The 19,624-nt window shown below is 36.7% G+C and overlaps 1 protein-coding gene and 1 long non-coding RNA gene across 2 annotated transcripts in view; one reads left to right on the plus strand and one right to left on the minus strand.

Moving 5' to 3' along the window:
* The window catches only part of PNPT1 (polyribonucleotide nucleotidyltransferase 1), a 31,207-nt gene extending 20,181 nt beyond the window's left edge, over positions 1-11,026 (plus strand). The window contains exons 19-28 of the mRNA XM_080936020.1: positions 2,692-2,798; positions 3,635-3,706; positions 3,793-3,856; positions 4,285-4,368; positions 5,020-5,103; positions 6,421-6,527; positions 6,609-6,664; positions 8,388-8,466; positions 9,272-9,319; positions 10,369-11,026. Of these exons, the coding sequence (XP_080792146.1) occupies positions 2,692-2,798; positions 3,635-3,706; positions 3,793-3,856; positions 4,285-4,368; positions 5,020-5,103; positions 6,421-6,527; positions 6,609-6,664; positions 8,388-8,466; positions 9,272-9,319; positions 10,369-10,527 (860 nt within the window). The 3' untranslated portion in view covers positions 10,528-11,026. The remainder of the gene's footprint in view (positions 1-2,691; positions 2,799-3,634; positions 3,707-3,792; positions 3,857-4,284; positions 4,369-5,019; positions 5,104-6,420; positions 6,528-6,608; positions 6,665-8,387; positions 8,467-9,271; positions 9,320-10,368) is intronic.
* LOC308419369 lies at positions 1,806-18,540 on the minus strand. Its single transcript, XR_013974991.1, has 3 exons — positions 18,504-18,540; positions 4,242-4,341; positions 1,806-2,081 (listed from the first exon to the last, which is right to left on the minus strand). It is a non-coding gene; the product is annotated as an uncharacterized lncRNA (long non-coding RNA).
* Between the last annotated feature and the right edge of the window lie 1,084 nt (positions 18,541-19,624).

The raw sequence follows: 19,624 nt of genomic DNA on the forward strand, positions 1-19,624 counted from the left end.
CTGTAACTACAGTCCTAGAATATCTTATGCCCTCTAGCCTCTAGGCCCACATGTGGTGCTCAGACATAAATGCAAGCAAAATACCCATACACATATAGTAACTAGATAAAAATCTCTTTTAAAGGGAGTGGGGTTGGTTTATTTTAGAATGGAAAGTGGCTGTAGAAAGGAGCCCGAAGATATTAAAGAGAAATAATATCTGTAATTCACTTTGTTGGTATTTCTGGGGGAAAAAAACAACTAAAATATTCCAAATTCAGTGGAAGAGATTCTGTTGTCTAGAAATCTATCTTATCAGTGTAGGTATCTTTGTGTAAATGGTGCAGAAATTTATACTAAATAATAGATTCATCATCTATGACTAGTTGAAGGATAAGCAAAGAGGACTGGTTAATTTAATCAGTGTGTAGGAGAGAGGTGCCATAGCAGAGAGCTACCAGGTAAAATACCTAAAGGATGCTTCAGCAGCAGCACATTCCCTTTCCACAACAGTAGCCTCCCTATATAGAGGATATTAACTTAAAGGGAATATGGGAAGCTGTAATCCCAGCGGGCACTGGTGGCAAGATAGCAAGTTTGGGACCAGCCAGAGCTACACAGCAAGACATGTCTCAAAAAGAAAAGAAAGAAAAAGGGATGGTAACTAATGTATTAAGTGGTAAAATCTAATCATTTTTGATCGGGTCTCACTATGTAATCCTGACTGTCCTGTGACTTGCTATGGATCAAGCTGGCCTTGATTTCACAGAGATCTGCCAGCCTCTGTTCCACTTCTAGAGCTGAGATTAAGAGTATACCACCACACCCACTAAAGTTTTCTCTTAAAAAAAAAGATGAAAAAGTATAAATACATGTAAAATATTGAATTTGATTAGAATTAATATCAAGAACTGTAGAAAGGGCCAAGAAAAAGTATGCAGTTTAGTTCCATGTGGCCTAGGCTGGCCTCAAATTAAGTATATATATATATAGCTGAGGATGGCTTCAAACCCCTGATTCTCTTGCCTTCACCTCCTAAGTGCTGGGATTAAAGGCATGAGTCATCATGTCCACCTTAAGCAAGTTTTTTTTAATATGAGTTGAGTAGACTCATTCATTATGAGCACTGAATCTCTAGGAACCGAATATATATATATTTACTTTTCTGTTGCTATGATAAGAACACCATAACCAAAGCAATTTATGCAAACTAGAAGAGTTCCCTTATCCTATGATTCCAGAGAGATAAAGTCCATCAGTGGCAGGCAGAAGTTTGGCTGCAGGCATAGGAAGCTAAGAGAACAAACTGGAAGTGGGTCCTGTATGTAAACTCTAGAAGTCTGCCTCCATGATATACTTCATCCAGCATGTCTAATCAGCTCCCCAAACTGAACCACAAATTGAGGATGAGGTGTTCAAATACTGAGCTTGTGAGAGACATTCTCATTCTAACCACCTCAATGTCCTAAACATGTTAGGACCTCCAGCTTGGAGCTAGAACCTAATTTTGGTTTGTAGTACCACTTCTGCGAATAACATCAGCTCTAAAGGATTTGATGCCCTCCTCTTCTGGTCCTCCAGCATAGCATACTCAAAACAAATCACCACTTTGAGTGTATAATAGTGATATAGTGCTTGCTTAACATGCAGGATGCTCTAAGCATCACATCACCACTATGAACAAAAATATAAAAGCAGGTTATCGAGACCTTAAAGCATTTTATATTTTATTTTTATTTACTTAAGTAGATTCTGTGTTGATAGAGAACTCTAGGAAAGTTTGTCTAAGCAAATCTAGGCCTTGGCCAAGAGATGCAGGAGGACTAGGCGGTCAGGATACCATTGTAGGAGCTGGTGAGATGACTCACTGGTTCTCATTCAGAGAACCTGGATTTGGTCTCAGTACCCATATGGTGTCTTATAACCATCTGTAACTCTAGTTCCAGGGAATCCATTGTCCTCTTCTGGCATCCACATGCAGAGGCAAACACGTCTCTGAGTTCAAGGCCAGCCACGACCACACAGTGAGATCCTGTCTTTGTTTAAATTGGTTTGTAGCCATACGTGGTAGTGCATACCTGGGACCATAGCACTTTGACAGGCTAAGGCAAGAAGATAAGTTTGAGACAACCCAATCAATACCCAGCTACACAGTGAAATCTTATCTCAAAATAATAAGAAAAACATAGATATGTACTTGTTAATTTTTGTTTATTTATTTATTACATATATGAAAATTAGTGTGCTGTAGGTTTGTTATGAATTAAAAGGGCAAGATATCAGATAATGTACGTAGCATGTTTCTCACAAGAATTTAAAGATTTTATGATTACATTTATAGTTGTATACAAAAATTTCCTAGAATGCTATATTAATAGTTCTGCTATGAGGAAATGAACTGAAAAGTTCAGGCTTAGAAAATTTAGCAAATATAGGGTTAGAAAAAGGATCCAAAAGCAAAATAGCACAGCATAGATAAGAGTTTATTTTATTTTGGCCAAGTATAAATATTACCTTTTGCTTTACAAGTATTATGTTGTTATTTATATTATTTATGATAGGTATTTACATTAATAAAGGATCAGAATGAATTCAGATAGGGCCTTTTCAACTCAATTTATGATTCAGAGAATATTGTCTTCTTATATTAAAATAATGTCAACAGACTTTCAGCATGTTTTATGCATTTTTTTTTGTTCTTTTTAATTATAGGGGTCCCAATTTCATCTGCTGTTGCAGGAGTAGCAGTGGGATTGGTTACCAAACACAATCCAGAGAAAGGTGAAATAGAAGACTATCGTTTGCTAACAGATATTCTGGCAAGTATATTCCCAGTTTGAAATATTTACAAGTATATCTGAAAGTACATGCTTAGACCAGACACAATAGCATACATCTTCATAGGCTGAGGCAGAAAAATGACTAGTCCTAGTCTAACTTAGATGACTTAGCAAGTTCCAGGTCAACCTTGGTCATGTGGGGAGACCCTTGTCTCAAAAACTATATATACATAATATTTATTATTATTATTATTATTATTAGTGTATTATTAATAATAATAATAAAGATATATAGAAGCCTCAGCCTAGAACAGTGGTTCTCAATCACAACCCCTTGGGGGGGGGGGCTAAAAATCCCTTTTATGGAGAGTCACCTAAGACCACTGGAAAACATACTTACATTATGATTCATAATAGTAGCAAAATTACAGTTATAAAGTAACAACAAAAAAAAAGTTTATGGTTGGGGATCACCACAACATGAAGAACTGTATTAAAGGCTCACAGCATTTGAAAGGTTGAGAGCCACTGCATCTCAGTAATAGGGCAGTGTTTATCTCCTATGTTTGCCTTGGATCTTTAAAGGATACATATTACTTTCCTGACTGGTTCCTTAGGGATAATTCTAAATTAATTTTTTATGTATTTTTAGAAACAGGAATGAGCTAAACATAAAGTGATATTTGCAGTGACAAGCTTTGTACAGTGGAGCAATCAAGCAGAAGAGGTGGCTCCTTGCATTTAACATTGGAGGCTACAGCTTACTTGCAGAGCTAGGATTTGAAATTTCTTCTACAATGACTATAGGTGAATTTGTTTTTTTTTTTTTTTTTTTTTTTTTTTTAATTTTACTATAATTTCTTAAATTGTTGAAGGGAATTGAAGACTACAACGGTGACATGGATTTCAAAATAGCCGGTACAAATAAAGGAATAACTGCATTACAGGTATTTTTTTAAACCATCCTGTTTCATTTTTAGAATATTTAAATAATAGCATGGGCCAGTATTTATTTTTGTCTGTTCTTTATTAGGCTGATATTAAATTACCCGGAGTACCAATTAAAATTATAATGGAAGCCATCCAACAAGCGTCAGGTAAATCAGTGTGCCTTGTTCCTCTCATTTCTGTATAGTCTGCTAATGCCACCTACAAGTCCCACCAAGCTTCCTATTCAATATTGCTTTCAAAATTCAGTGTAGCTGACAGGCAGAATGTTGACCTGTGATGTATAAGGAATTGGGTTAGCTCCCCAGCACCATTAAAACTGGAAGAGCTGTGGCAATGTAACAATATGATCAGGTTTAATTATTGATCACATTGACTATTCAAATGAAAGAATAGTGAAATTTTAAATTTTACAAAGTAACACAACTTTCTGAGTTAGTCTGGAGAAGTGGATGAAGAATAGAAGGGACTTTAAGATAGCTAGAATATGAAGAGCTGTCATTACTGAGAGAAACTATTTCAGGTCATACTTACATGATAAGAGTCACAGTTTTTATTGTGTTGCTTTTTCTTCTAGTGGCAAAGAAGGAGATACTGCAGACAATGAGCAAAACAATTTCAAAACCTCGAGCATCTAGAAAAGAAAATGGGCCAGTTGTAGGTAAGACATTATTATTATTATAATATAATAAGACATAAATTATTACTAATAGCGTGATAATATTAATATTTAAATATTTACTACTATTTTAAAACATTTTTCTCCTAACAAAATCAACCTATTTAAGTACATTATTGCTAAATATTTTCAAAGAAAAAATTCTTTTACAATTATTCACTTATTTGTGTATATGTAGATGGAACATGCATGTGCTACACTGTATGTCTGGCAGTCAGAGTCCAACTTGTGGAAATTGGTTATCTGCTTCCAATATATGAGTCCCAGAAATTGAACTTAGGTTATTAGGCTTAGCAGCACATGCCTTTTTCTGACTCAGCTGTCTTACCAACCCTTAAGAAGATTTTAAATATTCTTTCCATTAAAAAATGGAGAGAATAGATATATTTATAATGTGTATACATGTATCAAAAGTCACAATACATAAAATTTCCTTGTTCTTACATGTTATTTTAAAATTAAATTCTTTATATTGAAATAAAACCAAACTTTAAGTTTGAGAACATACTCTTGTACATTTTTCAGTAATATTAGTCAAACAAATTTCTCCTGTTTCATAATGAAAAACTTATACATGTATTTAGGTTTGTATATTTTTGCCTTCTTTATATATTTGTCTGTGTTGCATTTCAGAAACAGTAAAGGTTCCATTATCTAAACGAGCAAAATTCGTTGGACCTGGTGGATATCATTTAAAAAAACTCCAGGCTGAGACAGGTAAGAGTTGTTATCTCTAGTTTGAAGATATTATTAAATCCAAACCATGTAAGTTTGCTATTTTATCTCTACTGTGTTATTCCAGAAATAGTATTTGAGAGATTAAAGAAAGACCAGAAGGAAACTATGATGTTTTTACTATGAGTTTTCTCTGGGGCTGTTTTGTAAGTCCCCAAGGACAAATTCAAGGACAAAGCAGCATGTGGGGGGGGGGGGGGGGCGGTATGCCTGTGGTCCAGGTATATTTGATGGCAGGATGGAGGACAAACACAGCAAGACCCTGCTTCAGATACAAGAAAAGACGACAAAAATTCATCATACTCCTTTCCTTTTGCATTTTAAATTGGAAATTCCCAAATACTTTTAGTTGTTTACTTGAAGGGGTTATTACACATTCTTAATTCTATTGCTCTGACTTAGTTTCACTCAGGATCTTTAGTTTAAAGAAAATATACAGAGGCTATGTTTGGTAGTGCATACCTTTAATCCTAGCATTCAGGAGCAGAGGCAGGTGGATCTCTATGAGTTCAAAGACATCCAGCTAAGGCTACATTTATTGGAGTCTTTTCTCAAAAAAAAAAAAAAAAAATCTAGAAATAGTTATATAATTATGTTTTGTTTCTTTTAGAATCACTGTTTAGAGGGCCTAATACCCATTTTGGGCTTGTAAAGGACAACAAGAAGTAGAGTTGCTTTAACCAGTATTAAGAGTGAGAAACTGACATGATTCATCTATTCATTCTGAAGGATGGAAATAATAAAACAGGATAATGGAAGTATTCTGGTATAATTTCTAGTCATAATTAAAGAGTAAAAGAAAAGCCCTAAAAATCAGCCCTGCTATGCTAGGACATGATTTACTGTTTTATCCACAGAGCCTAGTAAAATGGCAGGTACCTGGCAGCAGAGCAGTGTATGCTTCCTGGTGAGCGATTCCCTTTACTAAGGAACAATCATTAAACATACAAGGAACCCAACACAGCTGCTTTGAGGTCCTTCCCCTATTCTCACACTTACTTTTTAGATTAGTCACCTCTGGTAATGAGACTTAATTTTTTTACAATTTTATTTATCTATTTATTTATTATAAGTACACTGTCTTCAGACACACCAGAAGAGGGCATCAGATCTCATTACAGATGGTTGTGAGCCACCATGTAGTTGCTGGGATTTGAACTCAGGACCTCTGGAAGGGCAGTCAGTGCTCTTAACTGCTGAGCCGTCTCTAGAGCCCCGAGATTTTTAATTTTAATGTAGTAAGTTACCTCTTTTTTTGTCCCTTCCACCTGTCACCATGATTCTGGGTTCATTTTAAAGGTGTGACAATTAGTCAGGTTGATGAAGAAACATTCTCCATATTTGCACCAACGCCTACTGCAATGCATGAGGCAAGAGACTTCATTACAGAAATTTGCAGAGATGATGTAAGTATACATCTTATGATAGTTTTTCCCTGTTCTTCCTGTTATCTTTGTTAGTCTAATGGATTATTTTACACTTTACAGCAAGAGCAACAATTAGAATTTGGAGCAGTTTATACCGCTACAATAACTGAAATCAGGTAATTATTATTAAAAAATAAAGGTTCACTTTTAAAAGACTTATACTGCAAGCCCAGACTCACATACTATTTAAACATATGCCAATAGCTGTGTGTGTGTGAGGGGGTGTGGGGGAAATTTGTGTATATGACAAGGTCTCTAGCACAGAATGGATTAAAAGTCAGTATGTAGTTGAGAATAACTCTGTTTTTTCTTGTGTGTATGGATGTTTTGCCTGCATGTATGTTTACCACCATGCAGTGCCTGGGACTGGAGTTAGGTGGTTGTGAGCCACCAGGCAGGTGCTAAAAATTTAAACCTGAGCTCTCTGGAAGACCAGGAAATGCACTTAACTACTGAACTGTGCCTCTAGCACCACCTTTTTGTGTTTTGTTGTGTGCTTATTATTTGTGTGTGTGTGTGTGTGTGTGTGTGTCTTTATCAGAGCCCTTTGAACTAGAGTTACAGGCCAATCTAAGCAGCCATGTGGGTGCTGAGACCCGAACCCAGGTCCTCTAGGAAAGCAGCAGTACTCTTAATTGCTGAGCCATCTCTCCAACCAACTCTGAACTTCTAATCCTTAAGCTTCTACTACTGTGACTTGTTTATGCAGTGCGAAGAATCAAACTCTGGGCCTTGGGTATATGAATATACTATTTGAAGCTACATCCCCAGCCTCATGCAACACTTTTTTTTTTGAAGCTAATTTTATTTTCTAATGCCACTATGTAGGTTTTCAGTATCATGGTTCTGATAATAGACTTTTCTGCCAGAATTTTTTCATTAAACCAAAGTTTCTACCATATTTTATTTTCAAACTACATATCCTCCCAATTTAATTTTCTTCATAAACAGCTTAAAACATACAGATTTTCATTGTTATTGTTTCTACACATATTGTTTGATAGTTAATTAACACGTATTTTCAAGTCAACTTCAACTTCAAAGTATTTTTACCAGCTGAAATTACCTCAAAATACCATTTTAGGAGGTGGGGGGAATGGGACAATCTATTTAACATTACAGGTAAAAAATAAGCAATATAGTTGGTTGCTTTCATACTAAAGAAAGAAGAAAGAGAACTTTTCCCAGCCATCTCTATATAATTCCAGTTCCAGGAGATCTAATGCCTTCTTCTGATCTCCACAGACACTAGGCATACATGTGGTACATATATACGTGCAAAACATTCACATGTATAAAATCTAAAACAACAAAATTTCATAAATCCTGAAGAGAAACACAGGTTTCTCTTTTTCTCTCTTTCTTGGTCATTTGATTCTCAAATATGATTCATAAATTTCTATTGGAAAACAAGGATTTGGGCTCAGGATGTGATATAATAGCTTATTATATCTTATGTATGAGGTCTTGGATTCAATCCCAAACACTGTGAAGACAGGAAAAAGGAAGGACAGAGAGTAAAATACTGGAAGAGGGGATACGAGAACTATGTTTGTTGCATAGTCATAATTTTTATAATCATGAGAATATATCCTAGAAGCGAGGCATGGTGGCAAATGCCTTGCAGAGGCAGGTGGATTTCTTTTGAGTTTGAGGCCAACAAGTTCTATAGAGTGATTTCAAGAACTATAGATACTCTGTCACCAAAAAAAAAAAAAAAAGAATATATCCAAGAATATGACCTGGGATCTATTTGCCACTCTTCTTCTTTAAGACCATAGGTTCTCTTTGTTAGCACACATCCTTACTGTTTTTAACCAAACTGGTATGTTTTTGTAGAGACACTGGAGTAATGGTAAAACTGTATCCAAACATGACTGCAGTGCTACTTCATAATTCACAACTTGACCAACGAAAGGTAAAAGGAAAGCCTGACTTGTGTGTGTGTGGTGGATGTGCACTGTGTTAATATGTTCATGTGTGCATGGAGGTCAGAGGAAGGTATCAGTGTCCTCCTAATGGACTTCCCTCCCCCCATTTTTTAATTCTATTGAAACTTGGTCTCTCACACCAGCAGTTTGCCATTTCTCATCTAGGCTGTGACTAGCAAGCTCCAGAGATCTTATCTCTGTCCTCAATCCTCACAGCACTGGTGTCACAGGCATGTGCTTAACTATCCTTAGCTTTTTATAGATGCTGGGGTCCTCATTTTTATACAAGTGTTCTCATATTCTCAGCTATCTCCCCAGCCCAGATCTATTTCTAATTGTTAAAAACTATTAATATTGGAATCAACTGAATTGTTGAGAATTGTGTATTTTGCCTATTAATAGTTTCAGCATACAGAATGCACATAGGCTTTCACTTAGGTTCCCTAGCCGCTAACATCTGCAGTAGTGAGATGTAAAACAAATGAGCAGCTCTCTTCATAGGACTAGTTTGAATATTCACTTAGAATGTTTCAGTTATTCATTCTTAACACTGAACGAGCTGCTTCCTGAGTCCATATTTATCAATGCACACTAAGTAGACATTTGAAGGACTAGACATTTAAGCAGTAACAATAGTTATCTACAAAGAGTTTTGTGTAGTTTTCATTTTCTTCTGACTACTTTGACATTTTTGATTTTGCAGAAAAATATAGCTGTTCACTTGGGGAAAGATGCTTACTTCTGTGGTTATTAATTATATATAACTATTAACGTTTTTTTTTTTTTTTTCAGATTAAACATCCCACTGCCCTAGGATTAGAGGTTGGACAAGAAATTCAGGTACCTGTGTTCAGTGTATCATCTTTAAAGGTGTAAATTGTGCTTCAAGTCTTTTTGAAAGTGTAGAATAAACACTTGTAACTTGTATCTCTGCACAGAGCTTTTATAAGTGACTTTATATATATGGTGGCTTAAACAGACTTGCTAAATAAGGATATAAAATAAGACTCTTTCCCTCAAGTCACAAAAAAAAAAAAAAAAAGAAACAAAAAAAAACAAAAACCTTTAGATCTGTGCAGACTATCATTTAGTGATAGACTTGATAACATGGTTGAAAGCTCTATCTTTGAGTGGTTGAACCTTTGTACTTGACATGTTTTTTAACTTACTAAAGGTAATGTTGGGGACCTAGAATTCTGATAATAAAACTGACCTTGTCTTGTAGTCCTCTATCAGTGAATAGAAGTTGTTTGTAATCTGGTGTGTTGGGTGTGCCACATTCTGTTCTGGTTATAACTGAGTAACTAAGGCCGTGAGTTTATTCCCAATCTGTGCTCCTGTTGTTTAAGCAGCTTTAAGGAAAGATGAGACCCAACACAGCATTCATCCACATAACATCAAAGGGGACTCAAAGCCTGCTGCATTTCACCCTTGTTTCCTTTTCCATGGAAAAATATACTCTAGTGCAATAGTCCCTGAGTCGTAAAGAAAGTGAGTGGTGTAACTGGATTTATAGGCCCTTATATGAGTCATAACTATAACTTTTATCTTATAGTCTTATAAGAACCTAGAGATCATTAAAAGGCACAGTTAGTTTACCAGAAGTCTCTAAATTTTTGCTGGTTAGTTGGTTGGTTTTGTGTTTTCTTTAAATAAGATCTTACTATATGTAGCCCAGTGGGCCTGGAATTCATTGTTAGTAGCTCAGGCTATCCTCAAATTCAAGCAAGCCTCCTGCCACCAAGTACTTGGATTATAAGCATAGAGAAATATGCATGGACTCTTTATTTTTTATAACAGCTACTTAACCAGATAGTTACTTCCATAATTGGACAATGTAAATTTCAATATCTTTGAAGTTACATGTCAACTTTGTTTCTTTAACATAGGTCAAATACTTTGGCCGTGATCCAGCTGATGGAAGAATGAGGCTTTCTCGTAAAGTACTTCAGTCTCCAGCTACAACTGTTCTCAAAACTCTAAATGATAGAAGCAGCATTGTAATGGGAGAGCCTATTTCACAGTCATCCTCTAACTCTTCCCCTTGACTCCTTTTTGAAATGATATTCAATGGTGATATTCTGCAAAACAAATTTTAATAGTCCTGCTTACTGTGTAGATTCATATATAATTTAAGCAATTATTTGTATTAAAATGCTTATTTCATGTGCCTTTTTTATTTCAAGAGTAACCTATATTTGCTTATTTTTATTTGGGCTATAAATAAATATTTATTTATTAAAAGTAAGCTATTTTTATATCTTAGGAAAGATTACCTTTCTGTTCATGTAACTGTGAACTATTGAAAAATAATAGATCATTTATGCCTTCCTAAGGACCTTTTTTTATACTTTCCTTCTCTTCATATGCCATAACAGCCACTCCCCTTAGTTCATCTCTGCCCAGCTGTGCTTGCCTACTACTATCTTAGCATTTTGAAAGCCAGAACCTATTTCTTCAAAGCAATTACACATTTAATTGGTATTAAAGAAGCTAATTTGATTCAGTTTTTAATGATTTGTATTTCAAATTGGTCACAAGACCATAAATACAGTGAAATGACTCCTATAAATGGAATTCTTGCTAGAGAATTTGGTTTTTTTAAATTGCTTAATATAAAAATTATGCACTCATCAGATAGAACTAAGTCATTCTTATGTATGTAATTGGCAGTGTGGATATTCTTAGTGTAAGAATAGGAGGAATCAACATAAAGATTATGGATGTAATATCTAGAAATAATTGATAACTGTCAAATTCATTGCCTTTTTTTTTTTTTTTTTTTTTTTTTTTTTTTTTGAGATAGGTGGGATCTGTAGAACCCAGTAGACCAGGCGAGCCTGGAACTGAAATCCATTTGTCTCACACCACATCAGTCAAAGGAGTGAGCCACCATACCCAGGTCATTGCTATAATTTAAAACATGCTAATAGTCCATAAAAAGTAAACACTACATAATTTAGACCATGTTCCTTTTATAAATCTCACATAAGTTAATAACCATTATTCTGTGTAAAACAGCATATTAGACAGTACTGATACATGTTCTGAAATAGTAAAGTAAAAATGAACAATGAAATTATTTCTATAATTTATATACTGTTATTTAGTAATAGTGATCACCATATCCTTAATTTAAGGGACAATAACCTTTAGTGGTAGGATTTCTAAATTTTAATTTGGTTTTCTTAAATTTGCTCTTATTTTTCAAAGGTATGCTAAACTGCTAACAATCTGGAAAAAGTAAAGTGAGTTCTTGGAGCTCCAGGGGGTGTGCCACAGAATTGAAGGGATAGCTCATTAGCACCAACAATAGAAGCACCCTCACTTCTGCTTAAGTCAGGAGCCCACCACTCTTGCCAGAGCATCTGATCATCTCCCATCTTTATTTAGTAGTTTTTCATAATTTCTAAGTTTAACCTGAAACTATCATATGCCAAAAACTTATAGTACTTGGAAGTTGTTCCTTTATGACCTTTATTTTGACATACCATAAATTAGTGTTCAATTTTTTTCACATTTATTTTGTGCACTTACAAACTACTGTGCATGTGTGGGAATCAGGACAACTTATAGGAGTTGGTTTTCTCTTCCACTATATGGGTTCCAAGAAACAAATACAATAAGCTCCTTTACCTGCCAAACAGTCTTCCTGGCTCAAACTGTGGGTTTTATGTGATTATTTTCCTTCCCTTCTTAAACATCTTAAATTTCTGGATCTAAGAAGCATGAACATAAGCAGCTATCTCGTTCAGTTTAGCCAAACACTGAATTCATTCATTCGACATTTACTATGAACTAAGCACTATGACATATGCAGTGATATCAGCAGGCAGAGCTAACATTTTAACATGCTTAGTAAACAAATATGTAATACATAATGTAGTTAGTGGCAGATGCTTTAAATTATAAAGGCATCTGGGTAAAGGGTTGGAATAATTTGTCCTGCTTAGGTATAGTCCATGATGAACAAAATCACCTTTGGGAAGAAAGAATTTTCTTATACCATTCAGGATCATCTGTCCAAGGAGGGTGGTACCAGTACTACCCCCAGGAATTGGGCCCTTGCTTATCAAGCATGGAATCAATAAAATGCCCTCACAGACTTGCCTATGGGCTAATCAGATGGAAGCATTTTCTCATTTGATGATGATCCTGGCTTACATAAGTTGACAAAAAATAAACAAACAAAAAAAACCACCAACTCCACCAGGACAAATGATAAGTTGTTTCAAATGAAATAATACAGAGCCACGTCAATGAATACATACTTAAAAGAAGAGACCTGAATGAATTAGTGGAAGCAAATAAAAAGACATTTTGAGAAAGAATTTCAAATAGAGGTCTTCATCTTCATTTGGTATTCTATATTCAGAAGCAAAAATAAATTTACATAGCTTGATAGCAGGTAATATTTTCAAAACATTGAATCAAGCAAGCATATGCTTAGTTACTTCCAAGGAAAGAGAATCATGACCAGTTTAACAGGCTTTGACAAATGCTTTCTCATGAAAATTGAAATAAGATGGCAGGCAGTAGAAATGGGAAAGAAAATATAAAAGACTCACTGTTGGGATAAAAATGTAAGTTAAAGTGAAAATGTATCACAGCCATGAGTTTGTTTCACAACCTAATCCTATACCCTATACTTAACTGACAGCAAGACTTAGTCAACAGAAACTAAAATAGTTCTACTTCATTAGCTTGTAGACTATAAAAGTGAAAGAAGCAGTTACACTGCTAACTTTAGCCTGAGGTTTGCAAAGACAATAGATCTGCTATCAGTGGAAAACTAGCTAAATAAGAGTGAAAGTATCAACCAACATATAAATGGCTGTTATAGAAAACAGTTGGAGACTTTTGTGAAGTTTTTGATCTATCTACTCCAGAAAGACAATATAGTATTCAATCCAAGTCAAGTTCACCAACAAGTGAATTTATTGGGTCTGTGTATGGGAGCAATGGGCAACAGACATTAAGATACTCCAAAAGAAATTCCCGCCCTAGGATGAATCTAGTGATTCTCCTTTTCAACTGGAAAAGGTTAACAGGCCCTAAATTCAGACCCTGGCAAAACATAACACACACATACACACTAAATAAAAACAAACAAAAATGCAGTTTTATAAGTAAAGTGCTACAGTATGTTATATTTTGTTTCCTTTGGAAGCTTGTTTAATTTAGTTATTAATTAAGTTGATAGGGTTCTTGTAACCATAACTTCCCTAGAGTTTTCTATAAAACATGCTGACCTAACTTGAAGCTATCTTTCTGCCTCTACCTCCCAAATGTTGGAGTTGCTTATATTCATCATAGCTCTGATGGTTTTTAAGTCATAGTAGGGCTAATAAGATGGCTCAGCAGATAGCCACCAAGTCTGGACCATCTAAGTTCAATCCCTAGGCCCATGTAATGGAAGGAAAGAATTGATTCCCCCAAGTTGTCTTCTGACCTCTTGACATACTGTCAAGAAAGTGTAAACATGTACAATAAATTAAAGTTTAAAAAAAAAAAAGTTTGGCCAGCAAGGTGCTTCTGTGGGTAAAGGCACTTGCTGTCAAGCCCGAGTTTGATCCAAGAAGCATAGTACAAGGAGATTATTGACTCACACAAATCCTGACCTCCACATGTATGTCATGGCACTTACATATGCATATACACATACTAAATGCATAAGCATGTATTTTTATTATAGGTGGCGTAGCAGGGTTCAATCCCCAGAACACACATTAAATCCAAACATGGTGGCCTGCACTTGTCATCCAGGGAGATAAAGACAGATGAAACTTTGGGGCTACTGGCCAAATTCTAAGCCAGTGAAGAGACCCTATCTTGAAATGAATGATACCTGAGGTTTAATTGTGGCCTCTGCACATTCACACTCATTTCATAGTGGTAAGAGCTGATTACAGTGTCAGGCACCTGCACTTCCCAAGCTCCTTAGGAGGTTAAAGCAGGAAAATCTCTTAAACCCAAATAGTTGACTCTTGTCTGGGGAACATAGTACAACCTAATCTTTCCAGAAAACAAGTTGGATAGAGAAAACAAGCTATTAACTGGAAGAAAAAAAAAAAAAAACTTTATAAGCAGTGGAATATGAATTGCTTTTTAATAGAGAATTTGCTAGGTAAGCCTGGCTTTAAGGGATGATGACAAATGGGAGAGGCAGACTGTTGAGTAGTAGTTGTTTCATAAGCAGATGAAGATAAGAGTATACAGTAAAGCAGTTTAGAATTAAGGCTGAACTTTATTTGACATGTGCTGGGAGTACCAAAAAAAACATCATGTTTCATGAAAACTACATTAGCAGTTGCCTGTTAAATGTTTTTAAATTATGCCTATAAAATTACCACAATTCCCAAGAATTCATAAACTAGAAAATGATGCTAAAAAACAAAAAGCATAAGATATGTAGGTAATTATAAGATAAAAGTTATAATAAAAGTATTGAGGGGAAAACATAGCACCAGTTGCCAAAGAAGTGACTTACAAGATTCAATGTATGTAATGTCCATAATTTGGCAAATATCAGTCAAAAATTAGAAATGGGCTGGAGAGACAGCTTAGCAGTTAGGTGGTTTACAGTGGTAGTTTATGGCATCCATCAGTAAACTACAGTTCCAAGGGATCCAACAACCTCTTCTGTCCTCAGCAGGATCCTGAATGCACATGATATATACATAAATAAATCTTTTTTAAGTATTAGAAACACTAAAGGCATGGCTGTCAAAGTCAGGAATCAAACAAGCACCACTATTATTCAACACTTCTAGTGGTCTTATCAATGTTATGAAATTAAAAGGGGTAGCAGAGAAAAACAAAACCACTTTCAGATTACCACGTAAACCACTTAACAAGTAAGATTTACAAGTGAGCTTATCAGGAAATACCTGTCTTCTCCAGGAGTCAAAGCTGCTATGTGGAGAGCTCACTTCCACTTTTCTCAGCAAAAGCCATCCCCTTTCCAGGCTTTGAAGAGCTAAGCATGCAATGGTTTTTGTCCTATGCCTTTAGTCTATGCTATGACTAAATATCTATGAAGTCTCTGAAGCCTCTTAACTGAATACTATGAAAATCTAATACCAGGTGTGATCTGACTTCCCAATACCACATTCTAGCTGATTTTAGTTCCTTCGGTGTGGAATCTTCCCAACAGTCCCCACAGATTTAAACCTAGTTACCATGACTTCACAGCTAGAAGTTTCTCTATCAGCAAGTAGTAAAAAACTTTCAACAGGAAAGAACGTGCTTGCTTTTACAAGAATTTATGAGTTGCATCCACAAAGTCTGAGGATCCAAAAAAATACCTACAATACTAAAATCACTAAGGGGCTCTAAACCATATTTTAAGGCTTCATGTTTTCTCAACAAGAGAATTTGTTACATAACCATGACTAGGCTGAGCATTTAGATATCTTTAAATAGAGTTCCAAGACCTTCAAATCTTATATTTACCCTTAAAACTGCAAGAAATATGTTAAGCTCAAGTCTATCCCTTGGGTCCTAGATTTAGTCTCTGAAATATCCTAAATACATCAATCGTAGTCTAACTATTTCCGCCATATTTTTCAGGTGCCTGAAATTTAGCACAGGTAACATGGTTATGGTCAGCAAAAAGAGGCCACATTGTGTCAAAAAACTAAGTAAAACCATTTCCCAAATCCAATCTTACTGCTTGTTTTCTTGCCTTAGTATACCACCTGTGATGGTCATTCTTGGTTGTCAGTTTAACTACATCTGGAATTAACTAAAACCCAAGCAACTGGAGAGGTTCAAGTAATGCTTTGAATCAAAATGGCCCCCATAGGCTTACAAGGAGTGTCACTAACTGAAAATACTAGAATTTGTGGCCTTGTTGGAATAGGTATGGCCTTGGAGGAAGTATATCACTGGAGTGGGCTTTGAGGTTTCAGAAGCTCAAGCTAGGCCCAGTGGCACATTCTCCCTGCTGCCTGTGGATCAAGATATAGAACTCTCAGCCACCTTTTCAGCACCACGTCTACTTGTGTGCTGCCATGCTTCTTGCCATAAAACTCTAAACTGTAAGCCAGCCCCAAATGTTTTCCTTCATAAGAGTTGTCATGGTCATGGTGTTTCTTCACAGCAATAAAACCCCAACTAAGACAGTAACCTGGCTACACAGAAATTAATTTTTCCTTAATGAAATCATTTGAAGTGGGGAGATCATCTTTAATCTGGGCCTCACCTTCTGCTAGCAGCCTATATAGAGGACATGGAAGAAGGAAGTTTACTCTCTTTACCTGCTTGCTCCTACTCTTGTTCTCACTGGCAAGTCCAGTCCTTCACCGAAGCTTATTTCTTGAGGAATCTACCAAATACTGAAGACCAGCTGTGATAGAGAGCCTCATAGACTAAAGTACTAGATTCTTTCTTGGACCTTCCATCCGTAGACAGCCATTGTATCACTAGCTGGACCATACCTGTAGCTGAAATACTTATTTCACACACACACACACACACATACACACACACAATCATTCTCAGAAAGTTCTGGTCCTCAGAGAAGTGAAACTGATTAGCATACATACATATTACATAGATGCATTCTACCAAACTCATACGGTTTTGAGAAGGGTTTATGGTTTTGATTTTTGGTTTGTTTCTTCCCCCTGCAAAAATATCTCAGTGTCAAGCAGAAGAGATGGTTTTACGGGTAAATGTGCTTGCCACCAAGCCTGACAACCTGACTTTAATTTCCAGGATACATATGGTGAAAGAAGGTAAATGACTCTTGCAAATTGTCCTCTAACTTTCACATTAAGTTGGAAGACAGCCTCTCCCCTCACCAAATGAATAAATATCATTTTTTTAAATGCCTATATGGTACTGATTAGATGTTTCATGAGTTAAAGTGTTCTGGCAGAGAACCCATCTGGCTGCTCACAACTGTAACTCTACTTCCAGAGCATCCAAAACCTGGTACACACATACACACACACATTCATTCACATAATGAAAAATCTTTTTTAAAAAAGATGTAGCATTTGTGTTGTAATATAAGTATATAAAATAATATAGTAATGTAATCCAGAGATGATACAAATTATTCTGCAGGACATTATAGGTTATAAGCAAAACATATGCCATTTTGAGAGACTTCATCATACAGATATTGGGATTGATTTAAGTCTTGGAAATAGTCATTTAAGGCATCAAAAAACTACAGTATAAACACAAATTTGCACATGATAAACTATCTCTAAAATAAGGTACAGCATAAAACTTATTGGGGGAAAAATTCAAAAATTATTTAATATCTTTAGATGGTAATAGTAGCATTAAATCAAGTGTACAAGTATATAAGCTGTACACCAAGGAACTGCCCCCAACCTAACACACAGTGAGACTGAGAGGGGTTCTAGTGGGAAGTGATAACAGTCACTGTTTTCTGGAGAAAAACTGAATAGCAAGGAAACAGGAGCTAGAGACTTACCTTGCATTGCAGAAGTTCTCTGCCCTTTAAATTTTGTACATATAAAGGTATTACTTGTAAAGACCAAGGACATCAGGGGCTCATCTGGGTTACAACCCTTTGGAGTTGTAGTTTCCTTGTAAAAGACTCTTGGGAAAGGTGTGGCTGTGGCACAGTGATGCTTCCAGACTACAGCATGAACTGGAACCCATGTCTACATACCTGCTCTAGCCTTCTGCCCTGCTTCTACAAGTCCATAGGATTAGTGGAGCCAAAACACTATCTCCACAGAGAATGCTCTGGGGACCTGAAATTTCTGTTCTAAAGGATACGTGGGCTTCCAGGATCTGTCCAGTGCTCTACCTAAGGTTCTTTTGTCCTTTAGCGTGAGCAATGAAAAAGATGCTTAGAAATCCTTGGGTGTCCTCTAACATTGGGTTAAAATACAAACACGGACTGTGGAAAGCTTTTCCAAATAAATTATATTTCCCCCGGCTCCAAGTACATTTTGTACATATCAATCACAGAATATCAGGAATTTATGTATAGTGATTCAAGTCTTCTTATCATAGGCAGAATCCTGATACATACCATAGGCTGGCCTATGAAACGCTGTCTCCGTTTTTCCATGTGCAATCATTACAGGCAAATGGCAACAGACCAGTGTAATTTTCTTGATCCCTTATACATCTAAAGAAAAGCAATGATAGATCAAATTTTTAAATCATTTTTAATCAAGCGACTATGTACATAAGACACCCCTTTAAACGTACTGGTGATGAGTTCACACTTAATTAATCTCGTCAAAACACAAGCACACTTTGACAAGCATAATGACTACAACTCCCGAAATACACCGCGGGACGAATTTGCGCACCTGCCCCCTGTTCACCTATCTGGTGGCCGAGCTGAGGAGCCATATAAAAGAACTGAGAGGCAGCTGAACCACATTGGCGAGCGTCCTGCACCGTGCGACGTTAACTGGAAGCCGAGAACCCTTCGTTCTTGCCGCACACGAGACAGCGAACTCCCCGAGAACTGTGAGGTCGCCCGCCTGCGCTTGCCTCTTCGCTGCCACCGGTCTCTCTCCGAGCCTTTTAATGGTCGGTGCTATGAAGCTAACTGAAGAACGCTTTGGCGGGAAATAAGAACTGTCAAAGCGTTTGTGGAACTTTAAGATTGCCCACTGCTCACCGTGGCCATGGAACACTTCCCCGGAAGAAGCCTCGTAGATTCTATAACGGATTTTAATAGGTGAGGGGCACGACCTTCCATCTTCACGAAAGACACAAACACCCCCACCCGCCCCAGTCCTTTTCGGGCTGACAGAATGAATCCCTACATTTGTCCGCGCATTCGGACTTCCCAGCCTGACTCTGTTCTGTTGAGAACAAGTCTAGAGTTGACAACCGGCCACCCAACATCCGCCCAACAAATCCCGAAAAAAATTTAATAACACCATCTCTCCAGCAACCTCCTACAAACGCTTTCTCGCGGCGCAGGGAGGAAAGATCGCGATACTTCACTGCCCAACTGAGATTCCCGAGCCAGAAGGCGGGGCCAAAAGAGAAGGAAGTCCCTCCTAAGGCGTCTCATCTCGGCGGCTCACTCCTCGCGAGATCGCCGAGGTCCGACTCTCTAGAAGCGTGTTCGGAGGTAGTGGTACTGTGCATTGGACTCGTCGGCCACCGTAGCCCCTGCTAGGACAGCCC

The sequence above is a fragment of the Micromys minutus genome (genome assembly GCF_963924665.1).
Source record: "Micromys minutus genome assembly, chromosome: 1".
NCBI lineage: Eukaryota > Metazoa > Chordata > Mammalia > Rodentia > Muridae > Micromys > Micromys minutus.